Genomic DNA, 12,416 nt, shown 5'->3' on the forward strand with positions numbered 1-12,416 from the left:
GGAGGGCGGGACCGAAGCTCAGGAGCCGGGAGCAGAGGGCAAGAAGTCTCGGGGGCGCGCGGACAGGAGCGGGCGCCTCGGGACTACGACCCCCGGCATGCCCTGCGGCCTGCGCCGACTGGGGTTGGCCGGGAACTCTAGCCTACTGCCCTCACCGGCCAATGGGACGCAGGAGAGAGACCTGACCCGGATTTTCAGGGACCAATGGCGGTACAGAGGAGGCGGGGCTTCCTTGCCGCTCACCTTGCGCTCGGAAAAACCACATTTAAAAGGTCGTGTGGGGCCGAATTCTGGTGGGTCGGGAGACCAGAGGCGAAGGGCGCGGCGGCGTCCCCGAGAGCGGCGCCGGGAAGGCCCGGGTCCCCGCGAGGCGCGCTCCGGACGTCGGCGGGGGCGGGGTCAGGGGCGGGGCCTGGCCTCGTTGTGGAGCGGCTCCTAATCCATCATGGCGGCCGCGGGGGTCGGTGTCCGTCCCTGAGCAGCGCCGGAGCCGGAGCCGGTCCCCGGGTCCTGCGGCTGAGGAGCCCCTCGGTTGTCCACGGCTCCCACCTGCGGGGGGAGGCTGGGTCCCGCGGCGGAGTTCCGGGGATGTGACTGCCTGGCGGCGGCGGCGGCGGCGGCTGTAACAACGTCCGGAGCCGGGGGAGGGGGTGTCTCGGGCAGAGACCCCCGGGCTCGGGGCAGCTGAGGCGGCCGGGCCTCCTCCCCCCTCCGCCCGCCTCCCGCCTTCGGGGCCGCGAGCGTGCTCTGTCCCGTACAGCCCTGCCCTGGCTCTGGGGCACTGGGGGTGGTCTCTGTTTCCCCCCAGACCTGGGACACCCCGTTTCCTGAGGCGTGGAGGAGCGACGCCCCGGAGTAAGCCGCCCGTGCCCCGCCCCGGCAGCCCCCCTTTACCCCCGAGCCGCCCCTCGCGCCCACTCCCGGCCCCGAGTTTGGCCTCGGAGCCCCCCCCCGCCCCCCATTCATATCCCCTCCCTGCTGTCAAGTGGCCTCCCCTTCCCCCCTCCCCCCCCCCCCCCCCCCAGGTTGGTCCCGGGAGCCTCCAATGCCTTGACCTCTTCCAATGTCACCTACGGTCCCTTTAGTCTCAGCCCAAACAAAAACTTTAATGCAGAGGAAAAGCCTGGACTGGTTTCACAGGCCTTTTAAAAAGCGGACTTAAAAGTTGCTGGCAATGCATTCCTTGTCATCCGAGGCGAGGGCAAGCCCTCGCTGAAGTCTGGGTGACCCGTGTCGTTTTCCGGAGCGCAGGGTAGAGCAGCAGGAGCGGCAGCTAGTTTGGCAGGAAATCTGTCGGAAGATGAAGAAACCGAGATAGGAGGTAGGGTGGGCAACTTCCCCAGGAAAAGTTCTGGAGAAGCATCCAGAGGTGATCACCATTTCCTTTATGTGCGGGAATCGAGATGACTTTAGTGTTACTGACCCTTTTACAGCATCCCTGTGAATATTTGTTTTTCTTCTTGGAGAGAAAGAAACTTACTCAGCCCGTGAAAGGCACTCAAACTCAAGGAGCTGTGGGGTCGCCCCGCAGTTGCAGGACTTGGAGTTGATCGACCGCGGGCATAATCGGAACTGCTGTTCGCATGTGTTCACTTGTGTTTGACCTCAACGTACTGACTTGCGGCGATTCGGTGACTGTGAAATCCCACGTATGTACTGTTTCCTTCTAAGCCCGCTGACCATTCTGGAGGATCTCGAACCCTCTTCTGGAAAGGGGTGCCTATCATTACTTTATGGGGCAGCAGCCTGGAAAAGTTCTTGGGGACCAGAGGAGGCCAAGCTTGCCTGCCCTGCACTTTATCAAAGGAGCAGGGAAGAAGGAGTCATCGAGGCACGGGGGTCCACACTGCAATGTCTTTGTGGAACACGGTGAGTGCTTTTCAAGCTTTCGGATCCTGTTTTTGCCTGGTGTGTTCAGCCTAGGAATGCGTAAGGCACTTTTGAACCACAGCGCTTGTGTCCGTTCCTTCCAGCTGTACTTGAGACTCGCGTTGCTGTCGTGTTCTCTTAGTTTGTGGAGGGACTGTCGTCGTAGCAGAAGAAGTTACTTGGGGACTCTGTGTGGCTTTACCCAGAATCTCTCCGAGTCGTTTATTTCTCGCCTGATTCCCCTTCTCACTCACTGTTGACCTTAGATAAGCCATTTTACTCTTCCAGTTTGCCGAGGAGAGTGCACTTAAGCCGTTTCTCGGATCAGAGTCCACGATCCTGCTCCGACCTAAGGCATGGGCTCTCCCCGAAGATCCTTCACCGCTTTGGCCATGGAGGGGCTTTTATCGTATCCTCAGAGTGGCCCGTGCTCCCCAAAAGGTTAAGAACCACAGATCCTGGTGGACGCTAATATCCTTGACCTTTTCAGTCCCGAGTAGGACTTGAAAATGCCCCCTTTGGAGCTACGTGGGAAAAGTGGAGTGGGGAAGCAGTGTCCTTTGCGGATCGAGGAAACCCGGCTGCTTCTAGTTGCTTTGCCTTACCCAGGAGTGATGGTTTCCCCGGCGGTGGGGCTTGTAGCCTCCCCTGCCTCCCTGTTTCGGATGACATTTGGGGCCAGAAAGGGTGCCTTCGACGTTTGCGTGAACGTAGTTGGCATTTGATTGCAGACTGTCTGTATTCCACTGCACCTTTCCAGTAATTCCGTGTGAAGTTTTAAAGCGAAGGGTCGGCTTAGACTCCTGCCTGCTACAGGGGCCGGCCGTGAACCACTTAATTAGGGCCCTGGCCGTAGTGCTGTAGCCTGACGTTTTTCCAACCGTGAGCTTCATATAGGAATTTCGACCCCACCCGCTCTGTTAGCGAATGTTAGAAGAGCGCACGAGGCATCTACTTTGAAATTCAGCCTCAGATGCCTTTTAACGGTGGGTGACCACGGTCAACAGAGGTCTCTGTGCCTTGCACTTGCATGTGACCGTTGAGGTTTTACTTTCTGACAGAAAAATATTTGCCTCATCTGTATAATTTGGGCGCTCGAATTGTATTTTTCCTTGAAATATTAGTTACATTTTAGCACTGGTTTTAGACTGGGAGATATGGAAGTTTGTTGCATTCTGGTGCTTCCCCAATTCAGGATTTGTAAAGTGAAATTATTTACATTCAAAAGTTTTTTTTCTAACGTTACTTGTTTTTGAGAGAGAGAGACAGAGAGAGAGAGAGACAGAGCGTGAGCAGGGGAGGGGCAGAGAGAGAGAAGGAGACACGGAATCGGAAGTAGGCTCCACGCTCTGAGCCCGTCAGCACGGAGCCCGACGCGGGGCTCGAACCCACAAACTGCGAGATCATGACTTGAGCCGAAGTCGGACACTCAACCGACTGAGCCACCCAGGCGCCCCTGAGTTATTTATTTACATTTTTAACTAGTGACAATCATGCAGCCTTGGATAGTGAAAATTGGTACAGGCTTTTTGGAGAGCTTTGGTCACACTTAGCAGAATTTAGTGTGTATATACCAATAACCCAGGAATCTCACTTCTAGGAAGCTATTCTAGTACGGAACAGTATGATCCCCTTGGGTGTCCCTGATACCCTTTCCGAGAGGGTCGAGAGGTTAAAACAGTGTTCATATTACTACGATTCTCAGATGCTGTTTGCACTAATGGTGCCGAAGTCATGCAGGCTCCTTAGCGTGAATCAAGGCTGCGGCACCTAACTATCCTAGGAGCCATCGTACCGTTCGTGCCGTGCACTCGCGATGAGTACGATACAATGAAATCATTTGGTTTTCACCCGAATGTTCTCGATGCAGTCGTAGAACAGGTTACATTTATTAACTGTTGCCGCTCGTGGGGATGGTTTTTCCCGTAGTCTGTGGGATGAAATGAGAAGGTGCACGTGAACGTCTCTGCTGTGCACTGAGGTATGATGGTCCTCCCTCCAGGAGAAGCAGATGGGCAGTTCTTCGAGCTGCGTGCTGAACTAGCTGCGCTTTTCACCGACTGCCATGTTTACTCCATTTTACTGCCACCGACAGACAAACAACGGTTAGTCAGTCTGGAGAAAAAAAAAAAAAAAAGGCTAAAGGAGTCTTTCAAGAAAACAACTGGCCGTGTATGTTGCCAGTGATAAAACTTCAGCTTTCCAATGAAAATTCGGATTTTGGAAAACTTGTATCTGCTACTGTGGTGTAGAGATCGGCGGTGATATTCACAGGTGCGGTGCTTTGATAGCTTATAATGAAATGTATTATTCAGCAAATCTACATAATTCAGTGAACCCATTTTTTCTAAGTGATCACTATGTGGGATCCTAAAATCACACACAGGTAAAAAATCCATCCAGGGTGCAAGGTGGGCCAATGGATTTTAATGTTACAAAAGTTCCCTGATACAGTTTTAGGTTCTACATCACAACTAACCTTTAAGAAACTACCACTTAATGGCGTTTTGGTGTAGCTTCTAAGAAGAATAAATACAGTGATCTAAAAAGGCTACTTTTTTGGTGGCCAACAGTTATTTTCCAGTAATAAAAATGTTTTTTTTTATTAAAAAAAATTTTTTTTTTCAACGTTTATTTATTTTTGGGACAGAGAGAGACAGAGCATGAACGGGCGAGGGGCAGAGAGAGAGGGAGACACAGAATCGGAAACAGGCTCCAGGCTCTGAGCCATCAGCCCAGAGCCCGACGCGGGGCTCGAACTCACGGACCGCGAGATGGTGACCTGGCTGAAGTCGGACGCTTAACCGACTGCGCCACCCAGGCGCCCCTAAAAATGTTTTTAAATGAATAAATTTTAGAATTTCAGTTTAAATTTCTTTAAAAAAAATTTTTTTTTAAATGTTTATTTATTTTTGAGACAGAGAGAGACAAAGCATGAACGGGGGAGGGTCAGAGAGAGGGAGACACAGAATTGGAAGCAGGCTCCAGGCTCTGAGCTGTCAGCACAGAGCCCGACACGGGGCTCGAACTCACAGACTGTGAGATCATGACCTGAGCCGAAGTCGGATGCTTAACCGCCTGAGCCACCCAGGCGCCCCTCAGTTTAAATTTCTAATGTGGTAAACTGTGGTGAGATAATCTATGTAAACAAAAGCTTGTTGGGGTCCTGAGTAATTTTCAAGAGTGTGAAAAGGTCCTGAGATAAGAAAGTTTGAGAACTGCGGCTCTAGAAGTTTTCTCACGAGGGCACATAAGGCTGTGTATTGCAGGTGCACCATGAAATACTACCCTTGAAGGGCATCTGTGTAGTGCTGAGAGGTAAAAAGCAATCTGGAGAGGAGTCAGCATGGTATGGGAATTGGGATTTAGGTGGCATCGGAGAAAAACTTGGACTTCTTACTTTGCCTTTGTGATTTCTTTCTGCGACAAATTTGCTATAATGCAGAACATAAAAAGATGTAAAAACTGAATTGATGGCCGCCCAACCAAACTGTCCCTCTTTTTATGAAAGAATTTGCCTAATTCACGTTTTACTGAAGACAAATCAATTTCTTTGGACCTTGGGTATCTTTTTCTAGGGCAACACGGTCTTGTTTTGTGTTACAGATTGTTCTTGATCCTTCGTAGGGTGATCTTTCTAGAGTTGGTTAACATCCATATAGGTTGGATTAAAAAACTTGCAGTCATGGGTCACCTGGGCGACTCAGTAGGTTAAGTGTCCAGCTTCGGCTCAGGTCATGATCTCGTCATTCATGGGTTCAAGCCCCGGGTGGGGTTCTGTGCTGACCGCTCAGAGCCTGGAGCCTGCTTCGGATTCTCTCTCTCTTTCTCTGCCCTTTCTTCCACTCGCGTGCTGTCGCTCTGTCTCAAAAATAAATAAACATTAAAAATTTAAAAAAAAAAAAAACCCACCTTGCAGTCATAACGTACATTGTTGGATCAGACACGAACCTGGAAGCCAAGAATGCTGCAGTGTGAGAGCGGCAGTGGTGAATCTGGAAGGAGAGGGCAGATGGCAGTTTTTTGGCCAGGATCATTCAGGGTCAGAATGGCTAGTCATATGTACAGGGAGAAGAAAAAGGAAACCATGGTATTATTTCACGCACCATATGTCCCTTCCAGATTTCAGTGGCTTGACTACAGAAAATTCACTTTCGGGAGAGTTGGTAAAAGAGGAATAAAAGCATTCACTAGTAAACCTCTTTTCCTTAGTAGTTTCCTTCTTTTTCCAACAAATATTTATTGAGCACACTATGTATCAGGGAATGTTGTAGTCATTGGTGATACATTAGCAAACAAAAAACATCCCTGCCCTCCTGGAATTGACATTCTAGTGGGAGGAGACAGACCATAAATAAGCTAGGTAAGTACAGTATAGAGTCTGCTAGATGGTAGTAGGTTCTGGAGAGAAAAATAACGTAGAAAAGGGGCTAAGGAATGTTGGGCCCTGCGATTTTAGTTAGGGAGGCCTCCATGAGAAGGTGACAGTTGAATAAAGACCCGAAGGCAAAGGTGGGAAGTGAGGAACAAGCCTTGGAAATAATGGGGAAATCATCGGTGCAAAGGCCCTGAGGCAGAGCTTGTTTAGCTTGTTTGAGGCGAAGCCCAGAGTAACTGGAACCATGGGAGCAAAAGGAGAGTGGTAGGAGATAAAATGGGGGTGAGGAGAGGATGGCTGGAGCAGAATGTGGCCTTGTTGACCATTGGAAGGCTTTTGACTTTTCACTTGTGTGGTTTGGGAAGCCTTTGGAGAATGTTGAGAGAGGATTAACAGGACCCGATTTCTGTTCTATTAAAATGTCCCCGGCTGCTGTATTCCGAAGGAGGGGAAAGAGGAAATGGATTACACTTAGGGGTTGGTTGCCCTAATCTGGATGAGGACGGTCATGGCTTGGACCAGAGCGGCGGCAGTGGTGAAGGGGTCAGATGGCGTGACTATCCAGGCACAGCTGCCCAGATTTGCTGTTGAGTTCGACCTGAGATGGGGGGTGCAGGGTTGAGAGAAGTCGAGGGCGACTCCAAGGTGTTTGGACTGAATCACTGGAAAAATGGAGTCGCCTTTTACTGCAAGACAGACAAGTGGGGTTTGGGGAGGTGTGTTGTGGGGAATGGAGACGAGGATCCGGGCATGTTGCCTTTGAGATGTCTTTTATTGGGCGTCCCGGTGGATAGGTCACATACGCGTTTGAGTCTACAAGCTTGAATTCAGGGAAGCAGTCCCGGCTGGAGAGGGAACGTCGGGGTCACCAGGTTACGGGTGCATGTCAAGCTGTGAGAACAATGACAGGCCCAAGGGAGAACTCTCCCGAGTATGAACCTTCCAAAAGGGTGAGGTGACATTCGGTAGTTTATGAAATCAGGACTTCACGTTTTTATATAGGATTAGTTTGATTCGTTTTTGGGGGGTGGTGACATTTGAATTTTGAGTGGGAATGATTTTAACTCATTCTTAAGTTTTACTTTGTTGTTGTTGTTGGTTTATTTTTGAGAAAGAGAGTGTAGGCCGGGGAAAGGCAGAGAGAGAGGGAGACACAGAATCTGGAGCAGGCTCCAGGCTCTGAGCTGTCAGCACAGAGCCTCATGCAGGGCTCGAACTCACAAACTGTGAGATCATGACCTGAGCTGAAGTCGGATGCTTAACCGACTGAGCCACATAGGCTCCCCTCGTTTTTAAGTTTTAAATCCTGTTTCTCTGAGGACTGGTTTTTTTTACCTAAATCAAAAAGTTGCAGATTTAAAAAAATTTGCACATAATTTTTCCTATTCTTGGTAACAAGTGTTTAATTTTTTTAATTAAAAAACGCTTTGTTTAGTTTATTTATTTTAAGAGAGAGAGAGAGAGAGAGTGCGCGAGCAAGCTTGTGAGCAGGGGAGGAACATGGGTGGGAGAAAGAGAATCCCAAGCAGGCTCTTGGCTGTCAACTTGGAGCCCAGTCTCACGAACTGTGAGATCATGACCTGAGCCAAAATCAAGAATTGGAGGCTTAGCCGACTGAGCCACCCAAGCGGCCCCAGTGTTTTAAAAGGTAAAAAATCCATTTCAATTTTAAAAGTTTGGTTGGGGAGTCTGGCTGGCTCAGTCAGGTGGTAGAACATGCAACTCTTGATCTCACGGTTGTGAGTTTGAGCCCCGTGCTTGGGGTAGAGTTTAGTTAAAAAAACAAATAAATAAAATAAAAAATAAGTTTTGTAATACTTTACTAGTTAATGCTTTAAAAAATTTAAGTTTAAAAAAAAATAAATTATTTGTGGATTTTCTGATTGTAAGTTAGTACATCTATGTCCTGCGGGGTATTATTTAATTTGGTAATGCCTCATGTTTTACTTATGAGTTTACCTGGAAACTGGTTTTAAGAAATTGTTTACTCTCACTTGAAAACTATTTTACAGGGGCGCCTGGGGGGCTCAGTCAGTTAAGCGTCTGACTTCAGCTCAGGTCATAATCTCACGGTCCGGGAGTTCGAGCCCCGCGTCGGGCTCTGTGCTGACAGTTCAGAGCCTGGAGCCTGCTTCGGATTCTGTGTCTGTCTCCCTCGCTCCCTGCCCCTCCCCCGTTTGTGCTCTGTTTCTCTCTCTCAAAAATAAACAAACATTAAAAAAATTTATAGACAAAAAGCTATTTTACAGTTCTTGGGGTGCCTGGGTGGCTCAGTTGGTTAAGTGTCTGACTCTTGATTTCAGCTCAGGTCATGATCTCATGGTTTGGTAGTTCGAGCGTTGGGCTCTGCGCTGACAGCGTGGGGCCTGCTGGGAATTCTCTCTCTCTCTCTCTCTCTCTCTCTCTCTCTCTCTGCTCCTCCCCTACTTGAGCATGCATACATGCATGCACGCTCTCTCTCTTTCTCAAAATAAATAGACATTAAAGAAAACTATTTTACGGTTCTCGAGTAAAACTTTGTTGAAGGTAATTGGAGTATGATAAATCAACACTAATTCCCATCACTGGTAAATTGTACTAGTATCCATGTCAGCAGGTGGGAGACCGTGCAAGTGTGGAGTCTACAAGTATTGAAGTTGAATGAGTCAGATTCTTAAAAAGAAGTCATTTGGAAAGATGACATTTACCTACTTACGTTGGGGACTGAGTTGTGAGCTGTGAAAATGCGGACCAGTGTACATGTACCTTTTTTTAAGGCACCGTGTGATTTCCTGTCGGTGAATACATTCTGTATGGCCTTCTTACTACTCATGAAACCTTATCTCCCATTTTAAGAAGTATGCTTAGGGGCATCTGGGTGGCTCAGGCAGTTGAGCATCCGACTCTCGACTTTGGCTCAGGTCACGATCTCACAGTTGCTGGGATCGAGCCTCATGTCGGGCTCCGCGCTGACAGCAAAGAGCCTGCTTGGGATTCTCTGTCTCCCTCTTTCTCTGCTCCTTTCCCACTTGCGTGCTCTCTCTGTCTCAAAGTAAGTGAAAATTATTTTTAAAAAATCTTAAAAAAAGAAATATGTTGGTAATACAGAGGAAAGCAGGAATTTCAGTTGTGGGATAAAGGAGGATGATCAAAAATGATTTAACCAGAAGAATTTTTACCTTATTTAAACCGATCTCCATGTGATATATGCTGCTGTGTTGTGACGCGTGTTGCAAATTGTGCATTTTTTGAACGGGGGCATAGAGATGAGTTAATATGCTCGAGCTGAGAATTATACCCATAGGAGTATGTCAAGCATATTCTCTGGATCTAGGGGGAAAAGGTTAAAATCGATATCTAGAAGATGAGCTTCAGTAAAGGGAAGGGCTCCCTGAAGGCCTCTTTGGAGCACATTTAGCCATTCCCTACCTCTTTGCCTCTTTGGTGGTTGTGCCCTGACATTACGCTTTTGTGTGTTCACAACCTGCCTGCCTTTCAAAACTCTGCTTGGGTCCCACCTCCTTCTTGAACACAAATTCTGATGTGCTTTTTTAATTTTATTACTATTGTTTTTTTAAAGCGAGCTCCAATGCCTGATGTGGGTCTTGAACTCATGACCCTGAGATCGAGAGTCGCATGTTCTACTGACTGAGCCAGTCAGGTGCCCCTGATGTATCATTTCAAGGTGTTTAATTCCCAAACATTTGGGGAGTCTAGGTATCTTATTGATTTCTAACTTAAGTGCATTGTGGTCAGAGAATATCTTCTGTAAATTTCAGTCTTTTGACATTTACTAGGACCAATTTTCTGGCCCCACATATGACCTATCTTACTGAATGTTCCATTTGTACTTGAAAAGAATCTATATCTTGCAGTTGTAATTTTCTGTAAATGTGAATTAGATCAAGTTGGTTGATAGTGTTTAAAATCTTCCACATCCTTACTTACTTTTTGTCTATTTTATCTGTACCTTTGCTGAGTTTCTTTTTGGTCTCTTTTTTCACTGAGAGGCAGGTATTAAAAATCAGCAGCTATAGTGGTAGATTACCTCCCCCTTTCAATTCTATCAGGTTTTTTTGGCCTTAAGAGCAATTATCAGAAAACAAGAAAGACTGGGATGGGGGGGTACCTAAGCATTTAAGTCAAGAAGCTAGAAAAACAAAGTAATCCACGGTACACAGAAGTAAGAGACTAGTACCAACGAAAACAGAAATTAAGAGATAGAAATGTCGGGGTGTCTAGGTGGCCCCCCCCTTTTTTAATGTTTATTTTTGAGAGAGAGAGAGAGAGTGCTAGTGGGAGAGGGGGCAGAGAGAGAAGTAAATGCAGAATCCAAAGTAGGCTCCAGGCTCCACGCTGTCAGCACAGAGCCCAATGTGGGCTTGAACCCACGAACCTTGAGATCATGACCTGAGCTGAAGTTGGATGCTTAACCGACTGAGCCACCCAGGCGCCCCGAGCATCCAACTCTTGATTTTGGTTCTGGGGTCGTGGGGCTAAGCCCCAAGTTGGGCTCCATGGTCAGTGTGGAGCCTGCTTAGGATTCTCTGTCTCCCTCTGCCCTTCTCCCCTGCTTGTGTGCTCTCTCTCTCCAAGACATACATACATACATACATACATACATATATATAAGAAATGGAAATGCCAATAAAACCGAGAGCTAATGTGGAAAAAAAATCAGTAAAATAGCCAAATCTTTTAGCAAGATTGATGAAGAAGAAGAAAAGAGGCACCAGAGCATGGTATTCAGGATGGGAATGTAACCGTGAACGTGCAGTTTGTTTCGTGTATTTCGAACCTCTGTTGGGTCCCCAACACTATGGTTTTTTGTTTTTTGTTTTTTGTCTTTGTCTCTCTCCGTTGTTGCTTTGTTTTTCTAGCTTCTTGAGTTAAATGCTTAGGTTCCTCCCCACCCCCTGCCTTTCTTGTTTTCCAATAATTGCTGTTGATCTGTCTTCAAGTTGACTAACGCTTCTGCAGTTTTCCATGGTTAATCTCTTTAAGATTCTCATTTCAGCTCTGGTATTTTCAATTTTAAAATTTCCATCTGGTTCTTTTAGATAGTTTGCGTTTTCCACTGAGTTTCGCCATCCTCTTAGTCATTGGGCCCATCTTTGCCTCCAAATTCTTAAAGGTATTTATAATAAAGAATTTGCCTGCTAATTTAAGTACCTGGGTAATCTTGGGGTCTGTTTTTATTGACTGCTTTTTCCTCTACATTGTGAGTCAACATTTTCATGCTTCTTTGCATGTTTAATAATTTTTTGTTGTATGTCAGGTATGTGGATGTCACACTGCAGCGATTCTGGATCATGTTGTCTTACTTCAGGGTTTTGGTTTTTTTCTAACCTGCAGTGACTAGCCTGTTCTTTTGACCATCTCGCCTGGTTTTGTGCTTTGTTAGAGTGAGTCTGCTCTGGATTCATCCTTAGTCCAGAGGCATGGCCCTTGCTCTAGAGGGCGTCCTTTAGACTTAACGCTTGGCCTTTCTGGGATGTCAAGTAAAGGACCGAGGTGCTCAGCGCGGCCTCTCCATGCGGCATCGGCTGACACCATGAAAGCTTCATCTCTCAGTGCTCAGGTGCCACCCTCACAGCCACTGCTATCTGTTAGGCCTTGTAGAATCTCACCGCGCGTGTGTGCTGCCCAGCCCTCTGCCAGGGACCCACGGGGCACTTCCCTCCTCTTCTGCCCCCCATGCACCCCCTCCTGTTATATGTCCTGCCCTACACTTTCTAGGTGCCTCCACAGCCACAAATCCTGGTCTCGGCTTCCTCACTTCCAGGAGACCTTCCAGGAGACGGTGGCTCTCTGTTTGGGTTCCAGCTCCGTGCACTGCAGCTGGGAAAGTTGCCCCAGGGCAGGAAGTCAGAGGTGACTGGCTGCTCACCTTGTGTTTTTCTCTCCTCTCTGGGATCACAGTCCTGCCTGCCTGTTGCTTAACACCTGGAAGCAGCCGTCTCAAATATTCGCTTAAGGCAAAGGATGTCTGATAGGAGAGTGCCGTTGCTGTACATTCTTGACAAACTGATACTGTCCCTGTTTAAAATGCTAGCTTTTCTTGTGGTTGTACAGTGCTGTCTCATTGTGGTTTTCATTCACTAGCTTCTTTGAGGACTCACTGAAATGAAGCACCTTTCCATATGCTTATTGGCCATTTGGATGTTATACATATGTATCATTGTGTATG

At 47.7% G+C, this 12,416-nt stretch overlaps 1 protein-coding gene across 1 annotated transcript in view; it reads left to right on the plus strand.

Annotated features, from left to right (window-relative positions):
• The first annotated feature begins 283 nt into the window (after positions 1–283).
• The window catches only part of ABL1 (ABL proto-oncogene 1, non-receptor tyrosine kinase), a 143,191-nt gene continuing 131,058 nt past the window's right edge, over positions 284–12,416 (plus strand). The window contains exon 1 of the mRNA XM_047829834.1: positions 284–1,869. Within this exon, the coding sequence (XP_047685790.1) occupies positions 1,734–1,869 (136 nt within the window). The 5' untranslated portion in view covers positions 284–1,733. The remainder of the gene's footprint in view (positions 1,870–12,416) is intronic.

The sequence above is a fragment of the Prionailurus viverrinus genome, chromosome D4, assembly GCF_022837055.1.
Source record: "Prionailurus viverrinus isolate Anna chromosome D4, UM_Priviv_1.0, whole genome shotgun sequence".
Classification (NCBI taxonomy): Eukaryota; Metazoa; Chordata; class Mammalia; order Carnivora; family Felidae; genus Prionailurus; species Prionailurus viverrinus.